Source organism: Silene latifolia, chromosome 10 (genome assembly GCF_048544455.1).
Source record: "Silene latifolia isolate original U9 population chromosome 10, ASM4854445v1, whole genome shotgun sequence".
Taxonomy (NCBI): Eukaryota; Viridiplantae; Streptophyta; class Magnoliopsida; order Caryophyllales; family Caryophyllaceae; genus Silene; species Silene latifolia.
In genome coordinates, this window is record NC_133535.1 from 19,009,091 (window position 1) to 19,028,093 (window position 19,003).

General features: G+C 37.6%; 3 protein-coding genes across 3 annotated transcripts; 2 read left to right on the forward strand and 1 right to left on the reverse strand.

The window, feature by feature from the left end:
• The first annotated feature begins 5,004 nt into the window (after positions 1-5,004).
• LOC141605309 (putative galacturan 1,4-alpha-galacturonidase SALK6) lies at positions 5,005-7,167 on the forward strand. The gene is made up of 4 exons (XM_074424015.1): positions 5,005-5,228; positions 5,646-5,966; positions 6,058-6,573; positions 6,662-7,167. Exons 1-4 carry the CDS (start codon positions 5,106-5,108, stop codon positions 6,917-6,919), a joined length of 1,218 nt encoding a protein of 405 aa, XP_074280116.1. The 5' UTR covers positions 5,005-5,105; the 3' UTR covers positions 6,920-7,167.
• A 1,608-nt stretch (positions 7,168-8,775) lies between these two features.
• On the forward strand, positions 8,776-10,961 carry LOC141605308 (putative galacturan 1,4-alpha-galacturonidase SALK6). Its single transcript, XM_074424014.1, has 4 exons — positions 8,776-9,053; positions 9,416-9,736; positions 9,817-10,332; positions 10,536-10,961. Exons 1-4 carry the CDS (start codon positions 8,793-8,795, stop codon positions 10,788-10,790), a joined length of 1,353 nt encoding a protein of 450 aa, XP_074280115.1. The 5' UTR covers positions 8,776-8,792; the 3' UTR covers positions 10,791-10,961.
• Positions 10,962-11,144: 183 nt separating this feature from the next.
• On the reverse strand, positions 11,145-17,873 carry LOC141605307 (O-fucosyltransferase 7-like). Its single transcript, XM_074424013.1, has 12 exons — positions 17,400-17,873; positions 16,811-16,909; positions 16,433-16,502; positions 16,160-16,227; positions 15,156-15,244; positions 14,850-15,030; positions 14,553-14,681; positions 14,331-14,464; positions 13,785-13,998; positions 12,478-12,662; positions 12,300-12,395; positions 11,145-11,614 (listed from the first exon to the last, which is right to left on the reverse strand). Exons 1-12 carry the CDS (start codon positions 17,538-17,540, stop codon positions 11,464-11,466), a joined length of 1,557 nt encoding a protein of 518 aa, XP_074280114.1. The 5' UTR covers positions 17,541-17,873; the 3' UTR covers positions 11,145-11,463.
• Between the last annotated feature and the right edge of the window lie 1,130 nt (positions 17,874-19,003).

Here is a 19,003-nt window from a genome sequence, read left to right on the forward strand (position 1 = left end):
CAAACGGATCGAGATGACTCGAAATCTCGATGGATTCGTTTTTACTCTTAATGGCGCTGCAGATCACCGGAAGAGTTCAAACAAATCATTATTCAAACAGATTCTACGACCGAGTCCGAGTACTATGCCGCGTCTGAAGCTACAAAGGAAGCGATATGGATGCGTCAATTCTTACATGGGCTCTCTGTAGTGCCTAGTTCGAATGACCCGATCACCATCTATTGCGACAATAGTGGTGCCATCTTCCAAGCTAAGGAGCCAAAGTCTAGCAACAAGTCTAGACATGTACAACGGAAAGCTCATCTAATCCGGGATTACGTGGAGCAAAAGGAAGTAGTGATAGAAAAGATTGCTACAGATGATAACATAGCGCATCCTCTCACTAAAGCATTACGACAAGATAAGCATGAAGGGCACGTTAATTCCATGGGAATTAAACGTGTTCCTAAGTTGTAGTACTCTTTTATGGATCAGATTCATTCTTTCTTGTACTCTATACGACATCATCGTTTTGATATTTTATATATATATTTTGTTTGTCATGTGGATTTGTACGACAAATTTTGAACACCACAAAGTGAACTGAACGAACATTATATCTTTTTAGTCCTTAATTGCCCACATGAGCTGATAACTCTGGCAATTATTTTGTGACGTTGGTTGATGGTGGGTTCAACGAGCCATAAGTCAACCGGTTGACTGACCAATCACAGAGGCGATTTATACGGATATTTCGTAGGACACACTTGTGACATCGACGTGGAGTCCTAAATGTTTTATAACATTCGTTGCCCGGTCGTGGATAGGACTTCCATGGTGATCCTAAGAGTCGATTCTTTTGACTATCGACTGTCTCTTGAGACTACGGCAGATTTTGGGTGACTTTGGTTTCTTTCTCACGGTCATCCGTAACGAGGGGCCAAGTAGATTTTTTCTGGTCATTTCATGCGTGCTTAGATCGGAAGGAGTCGAGTTGAAGGAAATATTCAGCCTTTATCGGTACTCGATATTTCTCGGGGCCACTCGAGGAGTCAGAATCGAAATGCATGGCCATGCTCGGATACGGATTCGTTTTATCGGTTGAGTTACTCTCTAGTCGGGGAAACCACTCTAGATACAGATCGATTGTAAAATACGACCTTTGTGGATCCAGATCTGCAAATTGTTTTACATTGAGTGGGAGAAATTTTAAATGAATATGAGAATCGGTTATCGCACATACACTTGTACGGACAAGTGGGAGTTTGTTGGAGCTTGTGTCCTCCAGTTAGTGCGGATAACGTCATTGCACATACACTTGTACGGACAAGTGGGAGCTTGTTGGGGTTAGTGTCCTTAACGGTTAGTGCAAGGACTTATAAACCTCTAAAAGGATCAAAGGGCATACTTTTGGTATTATTATCGGTTGATCCACGTTTATCAATAACGGTTGGCTTGCTAGATAAGTTTGACGTTATTGTCATACGGATGGCGGTGATCAACCGGTCCCTAAAAGTCACACCTATAGGATACGTTCGAGAGATGTGACAAGATGAAAATACAAATCATGTAGATGCCAAATTTGACTAACCAGTTAGTCCGAGTTATTTGACTAGTAATTAGTCAAAAATGTGATGTTGAGATATCATATTTAATACGGATTAGATATCATGGGCTAAGGCGAATTAACCAGTTAATTCGTAAAATTAAATATAAGCGTTTTATATTTAATTAATGTATATTGAATTAATTATACAATATCGTTTTTGTCGGACATGTATTAATACTTCAACTAACCCGTGTTATTAGTTGATGTTTTAATAGCCGATAACCGATGACGATTTATAATAAACCGCGTCATATACATTTAGCAATTTATGAGCCGGTCCACGAGGTAAAATTAAGAGGAAGTGGAAGCCCACTTCCCCATGCAAACCCACGGCTGGCCGAGGTTAACAAAAGGAGAGACTCCCTCTCCTTTTGACCGAGACAATTCATTTTACAGAAAACTAGGGTTTTGGAGACAGTTTCTCTCTGAAACCTAGATCTCACATCTCAAAAACCTCACAACAAGTTCTCCCAATATTGCAAGGCAATCGGAGAACACCATCTAGCACAAGGGCATATCTCGGACAAGTCTTGGGTGCAACAATTAGGAGGGAATCTCGTTTGATTTCTGTACTTTACGCCGCACTATAAAGGACCCGAGGTTAATTCTTGTTCCTTATCGTTTCTCTATTGTATTTATGTTTTATGACGATAATCGCATGCTAAATTTACGTTATAGTCCTAAATTTAGAGGGTCTTATACGGATATTACCCCACATATTTATCTCATGTGGGTTAATTGGTAATCAAGTTGCTCATAACTTGACAAAGTCCAACTCTATATATTTGATGATGATGGAAGAGGATCCGTGAAAAATGATCAATTTGTATTGATGGATATTAACCAATTTAAATCATCATGAGTATTTAGAGAGCACCGTTAACTAATCTAAACTGATGTAAGAAAATAGCTGGTAGACAATTTATAGGATTGTTCTATGAAAGTATATTTCGACAATTAGTTTATGATATCAATTAGATTGAATTTGAATTCATGGGTATTCCTTATTGAAACTCGCGTACAAGACTACAAGTTATCTCACGTATTTTGCAGACATTCTCATATTATTTTTAATTGATTTGTTCATTATATTTTTTATGGGTGGAGTCAATTGATTCGTAGGAGGTTATCTATGTAAACTATTCGAATATTATGCTATGAGAATATCAAATGAAATTATATTCCCGTGCATTCTGCACGGGTATTAAGCTAGTCCCCTATATACTAAAATATTAACACACTTAGAAAAATCCCGCTCAACTATTCCCGCTCAACATGAATATTGCGCTCAAGTTGCAAATTATACGGTATATTTCTTTCTAATATTACGCTCAAGCTGCAGGGACCCACTATTGTATTCTACCGCTCAAATCTTCTCATTCTCACTAAATTAATGATGGTGGGCCATTGTGAATTTACACTACCACTAATTAGCTATATTAATTAGAAAAAAGAAGTGAAAATGTAATTTAATAATTTGTAAACGTTTTTTAACATCCTTAGTATATCGTTTTTTACCGGTTTACTTTATAAGATTAATACGCGTTTTATTTAGGGATCTGATATCTTATTTAATGTATTATTAATGTACTAAATTAGATGCATGTAATGATCTAACATTATAGAATATTATTAACAGTTTAAGACAAAACAACGTAATTTAATGTGTTCTTTGATGGTAAGTAAACTTTTTTTTCTATCTCTTAATAATATAATACTTAGTACATTATAACATTAAATTAAAAGTACAGTCAATTTATACAAATAATCATATTCCAATCTAATAAATACCGTACTATAGTACGGGAACTACACTACTAGTTAATATACTAACATTATAAAATAAAATAAAAATAAGCAAGGTAGCATTTGATCAATAATTTTCCAATCATTTGTTAACAATTACGGAGTAATAAATATACTACTCATGGAGAGTAAAAAAGATTAAAAATGAAGGGCAACCTCGAAAAACTAATTAGCTACTACACGGGGAATAGCCGCCCCAAGAATGTTCTCACGCAGAAAACTACGAAGCTCAACCGGTGGATACTCGACAAATGTTTTAGTAATGCTCGACCCTATTCCCTAATTCGCAAGCCAATCCATCGCTCTATTAGCTTTTCTATAGCTATGTTCCATCTCCACCGTCCATCTATTATCGAAAATAAGACCCTTACATTTCTAACCAAAGCACGGTGATTATAATGTGCATGGAGTAGATGAATAATTTAATTTACTTTACCCATAATTGATCTTTTAAAAATAGACCTGTAATATTTATATGAAACACGAATATATATTATCTAAATATTCTCTTATGCTTCCAATATTAGAATTTTAAAAAGACCCGTGCATTTTTTGCACTGGTTAGAACTAGTTAAGTCAGAAAGCGTAAAACTTAACGGCTGAAAATTATATAAATGAAGAGATAAACTACCCACTAACTACTACTAACCTAATGCAATACATGCTAATTAACTCACACTAAATAACTATGTATTTGAGTTTTCTAATTATCATCATTTACTACGTTGGTAGCATTTTCAATGTTTACTTGACTATTTCTTATTAATTTTAGAAATGTTTTTTTTTTCCTTTTTCCCTTTTTAATATAAACCTAATCTAAGGACTTCTAATTAATAATCTCAAACTGATAATAAAATATTTAATCAGTGTTAAAGTATGAGAGCATTAATTAGTCTCAATTATCACAATTATCTTAAGATTTTGGTTGAGTTGATTTTCTCACAATCCGCAAAACAATACACATGTTGAGCTTTTCACTAGAAAATAAAATAAAATTTTGTGAACACTAAATTAAGTCCATAATCGACACTTTTTTGGTACGTCCCATACCCCCATATGCTCTCTTACAAATATTATGCTAATAATTTTGCATGAATAAAATTACATCTTGTATATGATTATTATTAAAATTATTAAGCATATTGCTATTATACATGCCTATATGATTATCCTATATGGTGGATCAGTAAGTTTCCCTTATATACCATTTGTGTATATAAAATTGGATAGGAAAAATCAATATATTAGTCATATACTCATATATGCAAGTGATATAATATTTGACCCGTATTAAGCTTAACACGGATAATACCATATTAAATGGGAATTTGAAGATGTATATGTGGAAAGGAGGTGTATTTGGACCTGATTTTTCTGCCCTTTTAAGGAGGTATGCATAGTTTCAATTTTTTTCGAGAAAATAAATCCATTTTGGCAAATAAAGGAGTTAAAAATAGGTGATAAACAAGAGAAGTTAGTTATATTGTGATTGTACTAACCTCTTACTTACCTGTAGATTTGGATCATGCGTGCCTCAAATTAGCAAAGACTCTGACTGGTACAGAATTTTGTAGGACACTATATATGTGTGTAGGAGAAGCATTAACTTCCATCATCATTGAAAAAGAAAACAAAAAAGTTAAAACCCAAAAAAAAAACAAATAAATAAATAAACAAATAATAATAATAATAATAATAATAATAATAATAAATGTCGATATTCGACCTTCCATTATTTGTGATCTTATTATATTTGTTCATTTCAGTAGCCAAATGTCAAACCGTCTATGATATAACTAAATACGGTGCTGCACCTAATGGTGACGCTACACAGGTATTTTCCGAACATATAACATTGAACAAAAAAAACTAAATTACTACACTATTATGGAAATGTTATAGCATTATGTTTTAGATCATTATTAATTTTTCAGTATTTTATTGTGAAGGAAAGGAGTAGGTCACCTGCTTTTTGTGATAATTGACTTTTCCAAAATTTTCAATTGAACATGACTAGAGTCGTCCACCCTCAGACGCTATCTTTGGTGTGGACGGTTTAAATTCGTGTTTTGACAAAAATCGGGCTGAATTACTCTTGAAATGCTAGGAAACAGAGCCAGAAAATTTATTTTATTTATATTTTATTCGGAGATTGTTACAATTATTACAAATGGATTCCATATTAATATATCTACACAAATTCTTGTTTAAGACGTTCAGTAACAATGTAACGTGTTTATTTGATGAGTAGGGTCTAATGGGAGCATGGAAATTAGCTTGTGCATCCTTAACTCCAGCCAGAGTATTGGTACCAGCAGGATCATACAGACTTGGGCCGGTACTTTTCACAGGACCATGCAAGTCCCCGACTACAATTGAAATACGAGGCAACTTCAAGGCTCCTGCTGACCCAGCTGTCTTTAAAGACGCTGATTCATGGGTTAAATTTGAACGTCTAGACGACCTGACTGTCATTGCTGGTAAAGGCGCTGGCGTCTTTGATGGTCAAGGACAAGTCGCTTGGAAAAGTCATAACTGTATCGAAAACCCTCAATGCCATACCCTTCCTTATGTATGTTTTAGGTTCAATTTATATAACAAATTTCGGAGAGACTTGTCCTAGGTAAGTTGATACCTAACGACACATTTCATGTCTTTTGCAGAATTTTAGGTTCAATTTCTTGGCGAATTCAGAGATTGGCGGGTTATCCTCAGTGAACAGCAAGTCCTTTCACATTGCAGTCCTAGGATGCGATAAGCTAAACCTTCACGATTTCCAAATTTCCGCTCCAGCAAACAGTCCCAACACTGATGGCATTCACATTGGACGATCACGTGATGTCAATATCAGCAGATTCAATATTGGAACTGGAGACGATTGTGTGTCCTTTGGAGACGGAGCCAAAAACATCTTGGTTGAGAAGGTCACTTGTGGGCCTGGACACGGTATTAGCATTGGAAGCCTTGGTAGATACCCAGATGAGGCACCGGTTACTGGTATCACCATAAGGAATTGCACCATCAGGAACACTGATAATGGTGTTAGGGTTAAGACATGGTTTGCATCTTATAAAACAACTGCCTCTGCCCTACATTTTGAAAACATCATCGTCGATAATGTCTTCAACCCGGTTTTAGTTGACCAAGAATATTGCCCTTGGAATCGGTGCAAAGCCAAGGTAAGACTAAACATGTTTTCTGATTGATTTGCGTTTGTGTGGCTCCCAGACACCAATCCTGATTGATTTGCGTTTGTGTGGCTCCCAGACACCATCAAGCGTGCAGCTAACCGACATCTGGTTCAAGAACGTGAGAGGGACATCGAAGGGAAGGGAAGCAGTAAAGTTGATTTGTAGCAGCGGCGTGCCATGTCAGAAGGTGGAGCTGGCAAACATTGACGTAAGATACACAGGTCCAGGTGGTCCCGCGGTCTCTGAGTGCAAAAATGTGAAGCCTATTACCAGTGGCAAGATAAACCCGCCAGCTTGTGGTGCACCCGCTACTACTACTACAAACGACGTCTGAGGCTCTTAATTTGATTCTGGTTACCAATTGTGTATAGGAAATAAGACCGTATGTTTTTATAGAGTAGCATACCGTCTTTGAGTACAGACTTATTCTTTTATAAAGAAATTGATTCGGGAAAAAACTACTGCTCTAATTCTTGTTTCAAGGTTACAAATGCTTAAAAGTTGAATCTTGAAATCAAAGTGTAAAAATGCATCTTGCTGGCAAGAAATCATGAATGAAAATCTCTAATTTATCAACAAAAATTCGCTGTCAATAACGTTATCAAGGTGCCTCAAGGGTAGAGATCGAACGTGCGTAATAACACATCTTTTAGGGTACGTTTGGATTGAAGGATTTGAAAGGAAAGGGAGGGGAGTGATTTGAAGGGATGGGAAATCCATTGTTTGGTTAGCAAAATGGAGGTGGAGGGATTTGGAGGGAAGGGAAAATGGATCCCTCCATTTCCCTCCTCCAAGCCAATTTATTTTCTCTCCAACAAAGGCAAGATTTGGAAGGAAAATCACCTCCTCCATTCTCCCTTCCCTCCCCTTCTCTCCCTTTCCTTTCCCTCCTTCCCCCTCCCCTCCCTTTCCCTCTTTTTTTGCTATCCAAACACACCCTTAGTCTCCAATGAAAGCCGCTCATTCGGCCTGTCGGCCATCTTGTAACATGAAAACTCCCCCAAGTCCATTGATAAGCGAGTAAACAGTAAAGATATTAAAAAAGGTTTAGTACAGATGAATGTTATTTTATTTTTTTTGGTGTTGACCAGGAGTATCCCCTACCGACAGCTGGGGCAATCTCCTTCAGGGTACTGAAGGCAATTTAATGGATTGACCCCTGCTCCCAAGTTTAGTACAGATGAATGTAAAGCCGTAAAGGTTTAGTTTAACAGCAAAATAGGGGAATACAAGTTCAAAACAGCATGAAACATTCTGGGATTTACTTCCCTTCAAGCTTTAGCTTTTTAGACGTAAAGGGAGCCAGAGAGGCTGTAATGATGAAAAAGGGACAGGTCTTGAAAAGGGTTGCGAGCAGTTGGATACCACCCCGAGGTAAAAGCCGTAGCCTTGACGTACAAAATAAACAGCTGATCAGGGACGGATCTTGAAAAGGGAGTGCTACCTTTTGTATTAGTATAATATATGTATGGCTGCATAATGTAAAACACAACATTCAATAATAAAATTAATCGAATTCAACCATCTTATTTTCGCAATGTGAACGGGAGAAGCAGAGGACTGCACTGATGCATATAGGGTCGGAACCCTGCCCGTACCAGATGCCCTAGTTAACATTTGCTTCAAGATTTAAAAAATTGCAGAGACGAAACCAAACATTAGCATATGTAAAATCCTGAAAAGGAAGCCAAATGAGGGCATAGAGCTTAGTATCGGTGCAGTGACAAAATGAGTACCGCACCTGATGACTTTATCAGACACACTTTTATTAGTCTGCTACGAGAATTACGCAACATTTGAACAAATTCTCACTTGTGAAGGAAGTGTATGTGTGTATACAGTATACTGTACAGAGTTAGTACAGCCGTACAGGTTTCTTAGTATGAAGTTTCGGTCGAGCGGGAATTATCAGAGATATAACAATAATCCAGGAATAGTATGTCATTGCTCTGGACTGCATTTGTTGACAGGAGAAATCTTTTCTTTTTTTTTTTTTCAACATTTTTCAACCTCTAATATTAATAGAATGCAAAGATATTTTAAGTAAAAGTCCAACGGATGTCAGCAACATCAATGAAAAACAACACAAGATAAGACTATGTTTAGAATTTAGATGCATGTCCTAAAATTAGACTATATGCCTTAAGAATCACAATATTTAAGCACAATGTGGAGAGGTAGATTATCAAAAAACATTGACAGCAGAAATGGCAGCAAAAACTAACTACTTGTTGACATTCGTCGTCCTTCTTTTGCTTATTATAGCAACAAGTGCCAACGCTGCAGGCGCTGCTGCCAAGGGCCGCGGAGCTGGTAGAGGCCGAGGTGGTGCTGGTAAGGGACGTGGTGCTGGTAAGGGTCGTGGAGCTGCCAGGGCCGGAGGTGCTGCTAGGGGTGGCGGTGGTGGTGCTGGTGTTGTTTTCGATATAACAAAGCATGGCGCTCAACCCAATGGCGATGCTACAAAGGTAAAAAAAATAGAGAGTATTTATGAATATTCTACTACCAATCTATTTACTCGTAATTAATTGAGAAATACTCCCTCAATTCGATTATTCACCCATATTTGAGTTTGTGGCCAGACGATGTCAATTTCAACGATATTTTTTTCAAATATACATTGCTATTAACACCATTCAAAAAATATTACTTTCAAAAAAAAAACACCATTCAAAAAATAAGTATGAAAATATTGGCTTTTCTCAAGGTAAAATCACAACAAATTGAATCTGACTGAAAAAAAAAAAAACATTTTCAAGGGTGGAAAATGGAATTTAACAAAAACATTTTCAATTCAAAAATATGACTTTTTCTTTTTTTCGATTATTAGGGATTCTTGGCAGCTTGGAAAGCAGCTTGTGCATCAGCGGCACCAAGCACAGTGCGGATACCAAAAGGAACATACCAGCTAGGCGGAATCTTGATCCAAGGTCCATGCAAGGCGAGAACTACGATTGAAATCTTAGGGAACTTCAAGGCCCCTGCAAACCCAGCTCAGTTTAAAGGTTTCGACTCTTGGGTGAAATTCGAACATATAAACGATCTAACCATCAGCGCTCCTAGAGGCGCAGGTGTCTTTGACGGTCAAGGTGCACAGGCTTGGAAACAAAACGATTGCTCGAAAACTGGCAAATGCGATGCCCTTCCTTATGTAAGTTTCTTCAAACACGGATAACTCCACAAATTAAATCCCGTAGACTCCTAATTTTAACTGTTTCATGATCCCTGCAGAACTTTAGGTTCAACTTCTTGACTAATACCAAAATTTTCGGGATAACTTCAAAAGACAGCAAGTTGTTCCACATGGCAATCCTCGGGTGTAAGCAACTCACAATGCGCGACATTACAGTGAGCGCGCCTGCACATAGTCTTAACACAGATGGCATTCACGTGGGACGTTCAGACGGAGTTACCATTACTAACGTCCATGTCGGAACAGGAGACGATTGTATTTCCATTGGCGATGGTGCCAAGAATGTTCTAATAGAACAGGTCACTTGTGGTCCCGGACATGGTATCAGTGTAGGAAGCCTTGGTAGGTACCCTAATGAAGAACCCGTTAACGGGGTCACTATTAGAGGCTGCACCCTCAAGGACACTGATAATGGTGTTAGGGTTAAGACATGGCATAATTCTTATGCCGGAACTGTTACTGGCCTACATTTCGAGGATATTACAGTCCAGAATGTTATGAACCCTATCATTGTTGATCAAGAGTATTGCCCTTACAACCACTGCAAGGCCAAGGTAACGAACTCATGTTCGCTAACTAAACTTTACAGAATTCAAAATGGTTATATAAAACAAAATTACCCTTTTAACCACAAACATCCTCGGTCAGATTGATCATAACCTTATGATAACATTTCCTCGAAGATTTAATGACATTCATTTATCTTGCCATTTTTTGTCGATATACTCATTTTGCTACTCGACTTTTGTGTTGGCAGACACCATCTAAAGTTAAGCTAACAGACATTCTATTCAAGAATGTGAGAGGCACATCAGCTACCAAAGAAGCAGTGAAAGTGATTTGTAGCAGTGGCGTGCCATGCGAAAAAGTACAGCTCATTGACATCAACTTGACCTACCAAGGCAAAGACGGTCCGGCTGTGTCTATGTGCAAAAATGTCAAGCCTATACTCGGTGGAAAGCAGATTCCACAGGCATGCAACGCTCGCCCTACTGCCAGTGCTGAACTCTAAGCAATGACTTAGCCATAAACATTAAAATGAGGGTCGAAGACGGCAAATTCAATAGCCATGAATGAATAATAGAGGGGTTTCAATACCCATGTTAATAAGAATCTTATTCACACCCTTCTTCATGTAATTTTCAGTTTTTATAAAATTTCATGAAAATTTTTAATCACTCCATCTCCAGACCAATGTCAAGAAATTTTTTTACTAGGCAACGTGGTACTCCATATTAAATAGTAATCGTAACATAACAATAAAAATCGCCTATAACAAATTGTGTTACTGTCAATTTGTTGGGGGATTAGGCCATATGAGCTCAAGTCTCTCTAGAACAGCACTGACATCTCACACATCGGGAGATAAATTAAAAGAAAAATCCTACGCTTTATTTACATTTATTAAATTATAAGAAGTATTCTGTACATTTTAATAATCATAATGTTGCTGCTTGATTAAATGATGTACACATTTTGTCTCCCTAGTTCTAATAAGTTATTACTTTACCTATTTTGTCAAATAATTAGAAGAATCGAATAATATTTACCTGCAAACCCAGGATGAATGTGCTTTTTTTATTACCCTTTTCAACTGAGCTCGAAATTATGCCATTAGCACACCCGGGTTAATAAGAATTTTTCCGGGTGCACCAACTTTGGCAGCCTTTAGATTCAACCCAGACCTATTTGATGGCGGAAGCATTGACATGTATAGATGTATTGTGACAAAGACAATCTGGCAGAGGATTCTCATAAAATGCTTCTTCAGATCGAAACCTGTCCATGCCTTTTGTTCCTGAGACCGGACCCTTTCTCCTCCTCGGTGACCCTTGCCTGTGCACGAAATGCCGATCACCACCAGAAAGCACACGGGTTTAATATTGTTTCAGACATTCAATTCCGATTGGGTTTCCATTCGAAATTAAGCCAAAAGATTTACTATTCTTTGGTTCTCGATTACTCCCTCCCTTCAAATCCAAAAAACTCGGGCTGATTTTTTTTTTTTTTTTTTTTTTTTTGTGGGGTGGGGGAGGGGGGGGATTTGAATTTATGGGTGTTTGGATTTGAAGGGGAAGAGTATAATTTAATAAAGCAAAATGTCTCACTACACTGATTGCACTTCTTTCTATTGTCAAGTAGCAATCCTACAACACAATTCTCAATATGGGTCATTTAGAAACAGGCCCAAACAGCGTTATTGTTTGCGTAGCACGTGGCTAAGGACCTAGACCAGGTAAACGGCTCATTTTAGATGTGCTAGCATTTGGATTGGGGCATGTTTCTGTGTGTTATAATGGATCAAGTTGACGCCAGTTAGGTTTGGATCGGGTCAATTTAGGTTTTCGGCCTTATTCGTTTTATAATGTTCCGGTACGGGTACGGTAAGGTTTAGGTAACTTTGTACAAGTTTGAATCACCTAACCCCGCCATTGGAAGGCGCCTTTGAGGCAATGGTGGATGTTATTTACGCGCAAATTGTATTGAAGCAAAATTTAAAATAAATCCCAAGCGGATGTACCTTCTGCGATGGATTTCAATGATTCGATTCGACAAATTCTTCCCTTCCTTTATAGAACCTTGTTTGAGTTTATCAAACAGACGAACAATAGCCTTTCTGAAGAGAAGAAGAGGGCAAAAAGGTTCAGACTACTGAGAATAGTAGAGCCATTGAGGACCAAATTCAGAGAGGAGCTCACCTGTCAGGAGTTATTGTTTTCCTATGCCCTAGATATCTGCGATGGCCTTCAACAGCCCTTGCCATGTTGCCTAAGTATGTTGGGATGAACACGTCACTTTCAACAGAAACAATATAATCAAGTGCCGCCATTTGAGAAGAATGATTAGCAAAAGGCTCGAGTTCTTCAGCAGATGCTAATATCTCCTGAAAGATTAACCAATTTATTTCCACAATCGCAAACTAATGCACGACATCTAGCAACCATAAAACAGTGTCTCAGGTTAAAAGCATATAAAACCCACAAGCCAACCCCCTTCAAATCGGCTTGGCCAAAAGTTTTTGAGTCATCATGACTCTTACGGTCCATTTGGTATCAAGTAGTGATAGATGCGTGCGATAATAAAAATTTGTTCACACATCTAGAAGAAATATGAATATGAACACATCTACAAGGAAACCATGGTGTAATGGAGTTAGCTTCTTCCATAATGCTTCAAATACCACACATGACATAATAGGAATATTTATAATAGTTGGGCCTCAACCAAAACCTTAAGGTGATCCTAATACCGAACCTCGCTTCCGCCACCCACGCATCACCCATGGAATCATCCAACAACAACCTTATTCCCAACTTTGCCGAGCCCACAAAACCGCTTATCTCCCTCCATTTTCCATCGTGCACCAAACTGACAGCCACCACCTATCGAACCTGGCTCTGATACCATGATAATGAACCAACTCAACCAAAACCTTAAGGTGATGGTTGAGGCCCAACTATTATAAATATTCCTATTATGACACACGTAGGTGGCAAATGGTAATAAGTGGATTCAAAATCGATGGAAAGTGTAAGGATTTTTTGTGTCAAGCATCAACCCCGTTCCCATTAGGGCAATTTTCACCACAATTAAGCACAAAATTTCTATCACTAACTACTTTACTAAGCACTAGGCCACTATCACCAAACCACAAAGAAATAAATGTTGGGCTTATGCAATGCACATATAACGGAAAAAGAGAACTAAACTAGAGAAAAAAAATAAATGTTAGGTTATGGAGTGCACATATAACTAATCATTTTTGTAACAACTTGTGCACATATATCATAGAAAGTTAACAAAAATTATACAAGTAACATGTTGGGGTCTTCAGACGTCTAATCTACAAAGTGGAAAATAAATCTTGCAAGTAATATTTAATTTTTTAGAATATAAAATCTTATTTCTTCAGTCGACTTAAAAGTCAAAAACATCAGAGTGCCAAACAAAGAGGTGCAAACTAAGAATTGAATTTTATAGAAAAAAAAAATAACATAGTGCATACCTTATTCATCAAAATGGGATAGCGAGACTGGAATTCAGCAATGCGAGATTCACCTCCATAAATCTCACCAGCAGCGATGTATATAGGTGTGTTAGATGGATATCCAAGGGCAGATAAAAACATGCCCACCTCCCTGGGAGTTAACGGGCAGTACCCTTTGGTTCTTTGTTCAGTGCCATTAATATCCTTCACTTTCCAATGTGTTGTGTTTTGCCTAGAGGTCAAACAAGAGCATAGACATTCATCAGTTAGTTTGGCTGATCCAATCATCATTCATCACCAGTGCAACAATCAAAGACTACTCAATCACAACTAGGCATGGATACGAGTCAATTGGGTAAGGAGTCGGGTCATTTTGGGCATGTTAATAGGAGTGTTATTAACTGAACGTTTGGAACATTTTAAAGTGCTCAGTGAAGTTCCGCCCAGCTACTGTCGCATCAGGTCAATTCCAGTTTCAGGTCACTTTCAGATTATTCTATTTGCGTGTAATTGGGTGTTTGGGGTTTCAGGTCAGTTATTTGGGTTGGATCGGACCAGCTTTACCTTATCATTGTCAGCTCATCAGCTTCCTCAGGGGATAATCCATAGGTGCATCCACTAAATGCAAGCATGTCTTTCTCATACCGTAAGTGTAAAGCAATATAGCGGCCAAAACTCCTCATACGTTCCACCAATAACTATAGCAGAGAAACAATAAGAGCATAAATGCACAGCTTTAATGGTCACATCTAAGAATTCAGAGAGTTGATGAGTCAATGTTTTTACTTTTCCCATAGCTTCAATCCTAGGAGAAAAACGGAGGGCTTCATAACAGGCACGACAGCGTAATTTCTGAATGTCAGGGGGCAGATTGTTGTTTGCTAAACGAGAATCAGATTTTGCAGCTCGAATAACCTACCAGAAAAGAAGACAGCTCATAAATCTAAATAGCCACCTAACTTAGTTAAGTATAACAATCATAGACCAACCTAAAAATACATACATATCCCTCATTTAATTAAAGAGTTAATGGCTTGGTCGCTCATATAAGACGGTCTCATATAAGATTGAGTAAATACTAACCTGAAAATCAGCCCACATGCTAGCTATTTCATTCTGGTAGTAGTCCATTCCTGACCAACTTCGAAAATGCTTCACCGCACGAGGAGCAGCTAAAAGTTCATTTGGTAGCTTTTCAATTACTTTAACATCATTAGCCAAGGCACTTATAAAATACTCTTGATCAAAAACATCTGAAAAGTTGCTGCCATATATTTATGAAGAGAGCCTCATCAGATGGTTAAAGTCGTGCCCTGTCTCAACTCTCAAGCCAAATTACTCAACGAGGCATAGTAAAAATATGGAACAAGAATGCAAAAACCAAGATACCTCGAGTCTTGCCAAAATGATCTTTTATCAAGTTCTGGAATCACAAGAGTTGCATTAATAATACGAGCCACAGCCACCATGTCACATATCTGCAAATTTATAAAATAAATCAACTTTTGCATTTTTCAACTTGATTTTTCTTTGACTTTAATCTTGTAAATTATCCCACCAGCTGCATGACAACACCTTATGCTTAAGTTGACATAAAAGCATAAAGCAACCCAAGCCATATACAGATAATGAAACTTATGTTAAGGGGAAGACAGGAATTTCATTTCTGTAATATTAGATGATTAATTCTAGAGACAAAACAGACAAGTCCTGAACAACGAACTTCACCGTATGAGATAAATTCGTTACAAAGATTGCAATAATTCTACGCTCATCGTAAAGGCTAACAAATTAAGTTTCATGTCTAGGAGACAGGTTTGGATGGGGGGATTTGGAAGGAAAGCGAAGGAACAATCTCCTTTGTCTGGTTTAGACATTGGGTTGGAGGAAAATGCACAAGAGTGAGGGATCCTCTATTTCTCCTACAAGCAAGATGTAGATCCTTCGAATGTAGAAAAGATTTGGAAGGAAAATGACATTCCTCAATACCCCCTAGCCCCTACCCTTCCACACGATCCCCTTCGTTCCTATCGTATTCAGACAAACCCTTAAATATATTGCACAATCATTTTGGCTCGTGCCAAAAGCATGTTAAACTAGTGGTGGCCAACCACTTAACGAAAACTGTCCAATTCAGCGCACCAATTCTTAAACAAAGGAGGGGATAAGATACATGATATCATCGATCATTTCTGAACGAAATGTATCAAAGAGATCCTAATTGTATCAAATAGTCCATCTCATCCTACAAAATTTGAAATAAAGATTTGTGTCTGTCATATGCTTCGAATTAAAGCCTCAAAATTGAATCGGTCTATTTTGGTCCAGAGAGCGCAGATTCATAGTCAAACTGTACCAAGCATTTAAAGGAGGGTGAAAAGAAGAGAACGAACCCCAGCTCGCATTTGATTAAGGCCACCATTAGTATGAACAAGCAGGTATCCCTGGGAATCTGCTGGTGCTGCAAATATATATTACATACCAGAATAATTAGAATTCTCAGATAATAACCCAAACAGTGAGTTTTATGTGACAGTGTCACATGTGAGATCAGCCAAACTTGTACACATTAATTGTTTGGTTATAAGGTTAAAAGGCTGATCTCACATTGTAAGACCGTCTAGTTTCTGAGTAACCTGAAAACAGCATAATGAGAGTTTTCTTACGAGTATACAAATCGCTAGGCCGGATACAAGGCACAAAATCACGATTTGGAGGCCGCTTCCATAACTTTTCCTAATAGGATGAACCACTGGCACCAATTATTAACTGTCAATTCTAAATCCGTGACAACATAAGAAGATTAAGATTTCTTGGTCACTGAACTTTGGTAAGAACTTCTTTTACACACATCAAGTCATCAGTATTCAGTACTAGCATCCAAAATATGACACAAGTTACTTAATTTCACAACTACTACCATCACCACCATTAAAACAACACTAAATTCTTCCATTGGCTGTAGAATCTAAGACTCCGAGACGTCACGCGACAAGGATATAGGAACAAATACAGACAATTATAAAGGAAAAACAATCACAAACCTTTGAGGGAGAAAGCAAGGGTTTTGCAACAAGTGGAGGGGCATATGTTTGTCCAAGATCTTGCTCAGCATTTAATTGTGGGAAATTAGTTTCATGCTGCTGAAAATAGAAATAACCCACCAACCACACTAATCAGTTGCTTCTAAGTTTTAACAACAATGTCACATTAAATTTAAAACCCAATTAAAACATGAAACATGAAACACAACTCATTTATGTTACATGATCTTCACAAACACGGAAATTTTCAAACACAATCCACTAACAGAACTTTAATGATTATTCCTTTTTCCTAAAACATACCCTTCATTCATTTCATTTACACACATAAAACTATAAATCCTGGTTCCGCTACTGAGAATCATGGCCATGTTAATTACAAATTAAACATAAACCCATCATAACATAGAGTCCATCAAACACACAGAACTATGAACCTAAACGAGCAGTCGCCCCTAACTATAAATCCTGGTTCCGCTACTAAACTCACATTAATTAAACAACCCAAAGTTATAAACTTTGACAAAACCCCATAAAAATATGATGAAAATACTGACAATGGAAGTAAAAAAAATAGAGAGAAAATTACAGTGGGAAGTTTATAAGAATCAGGCAGCTTAGGAATTCTGGGAAAATGAGCTGAAAAGAGAGCAAATAATCCAATTGCACAAATTGCATAAGTTAGCAACTTTCTTAATATTACAACTGTTATCCATCTTTTTTTCTGCATTTTTGCATCAAACGAAGAATATAATGATGATTTGTGTGCAAACCCACTAATTATTTGGACAAATAAATGCCAAAAAATAATAAATTTGTGAACTTTTATGTTATGTAGATGTACTTGCAGATTGTCGGTTGACTTATGAAAAATTCTGTTTTTTTCTAAGTGTGTTAATTTTTTCACTTGAGAAGTAATTAGCTAGTGATTAGGACTGATAGGCTTCAGTTAGGTAATTAAAAAACCGAAAGTGTGAGAGAAATATGTGAAATTAAACACTAAAAATAAAATAAAATAAAATTTTGAGGTAACGTGGGCTATAGACCGGAGAAGTAGAAAGTTAGAAACAAATGGAGGTGGAATAACGACAATATAACATCATTTCGATCCCTTGTAAGCTTGCGACGGATATGTCCGTTACAAATGAAAATGTGTGCTCATTTTACTCTTATTTCTATCTAATTTGATCTCCTCTTTAGTCTCATTTCTTCGATCTCTCACTAACCACCACTGCCAACCACCACAGTTAACCACCGATGTACTGCATTCAATATTTTTTTTACACTCGAACGTATTGCGGACTACATTGAGAAAACAAACCAAAAAGTCCACTGTGAAATCATTCACCAATCACCACCAGTCCACCACCTTTACGGCTTTATCCACCACCGGCGCTGGACCTCTGCAAGCATCTCCAACAGCCGGCAACCGCCGCCCCCACCCTACGTCCTTCTTCTTCTTCTTCTTCTTCTTCTTCTTCTTCCCTCTCTTTCCTTCTAATATGAATCAATATAATAGTTAGGTCTCAACCATCATCTTAAGATTTTGGTTGAGATGATTCATCTATCAAGAACTCATGGTATCAGAGCTAGTATGATCAAAGATCACGACTTCAAATCCTAGCAGCCTCCAATAACTCACAGAATAAAATTTCAGCACATAGTTTGGGGAGCTTCTGCACTAATCACTCTTCAAGCACAATGGTCATTCGAGTGAGAGAGCGTAAGATAGTAGGAATAAATATAATAGTTGGCATCAACCATCACCTTAAGATTTTGGTTGCGATGGTCCATTTATCACCTTCTCTCACCCCACAATTCTCCCGCTTCCTCGCTGGCCAACGACCCGCCACACTTCCTCTCCCGCACTTCTCACCGACGACGCGCAACACCAACCATGTCGTCCTCCAAGCGACCACCAGCACCAATTACCACAAACCTAAATTAATTTTTACCCAAACTCATATCAATATTAAAAATCTATAAAATATAAGAGAAACCCATTAATTTGATTATACTAATGCAATTAATGAATTAATTCTCATATCTAAGATCAAATTATCACTATGATTGACGAAATTTGTTAATTTGGACAGGAGATAAGGAGCTACCTTTATTAAGAATATATTAGGTTTAGTTTTTTTTAACTAGCAGGAAAGTCGCGGCTACGCCCGCGGCATCCAACTCTTTTTA

Excerpts from the sequence above, each read along its gene's own strand:
- LOC141605309 (XM_074424015.1), top strand. The coding sequence starts at position 5,106 with ATGTCGATATTCGACCTTCCATTATTTGTGATCTTATTATATTTGTTC. Across the intron at positions 5,229-5,645 it reads CTAATGGTGACGCTACACAG|GGTCTAATGGGAGCATGGAA; the intron begins GTATTTTCCGAA and ends TTTGATGAGTAG. Across the intron at positions 6,574-6,661 it reads GGAATCGGTGCAAAGCCAAG|ACACCATCAAGCGTGCAGCT; the intron begins GTAAGACTAAAC and ends TGTGGCTCCCAG.
- LOC141605308 (XM_074424014.1), top strand. The coding sequence starts at position 8,793 with ATGGCAGCAAAAACTAACTACTTGTTGACATTCGTCGTCCTTCTTTTG. Across the intron at positions 9,737-9,816 it reads AATGCGATGCCCTTCCTTAT|AACTTTAGGTTCAACTTCTT; the intron begins GTAAGTTTCTTC and ends TGATCCCTGCAG. Across the intron at positions 10,333-10,535 it reads ACAACCACTGCAAGGCCAAG|ACACCATCTAAAGTTAAGCT; the intron begins GTAACGAACTCA and ends TTGTGTTGGCAG.
- LOC141605307 (XM_074424013.1), bottom strand. The coding sequence starts at position 17,540 with ATGCAGAAAAAAAGATGGATAACAGTTGTAATATTAAGAAAGTTGCTA. Across the intron at positions 16,228-16,432 it reads GCCTAGCGATTTGTATACTC|CACCAGCAGATTCCCAGGGA; the intron begins GTAAGAAAACTC and ends ATATATTTGCAG. Across the intron at positions 12,663-13,784 it reads ATCCCATTTTGATGAATAAG|GAGATATTAGCATCTGCTGA; the intron begins GTATGCACTATG and ends TTAATCTTTCAG.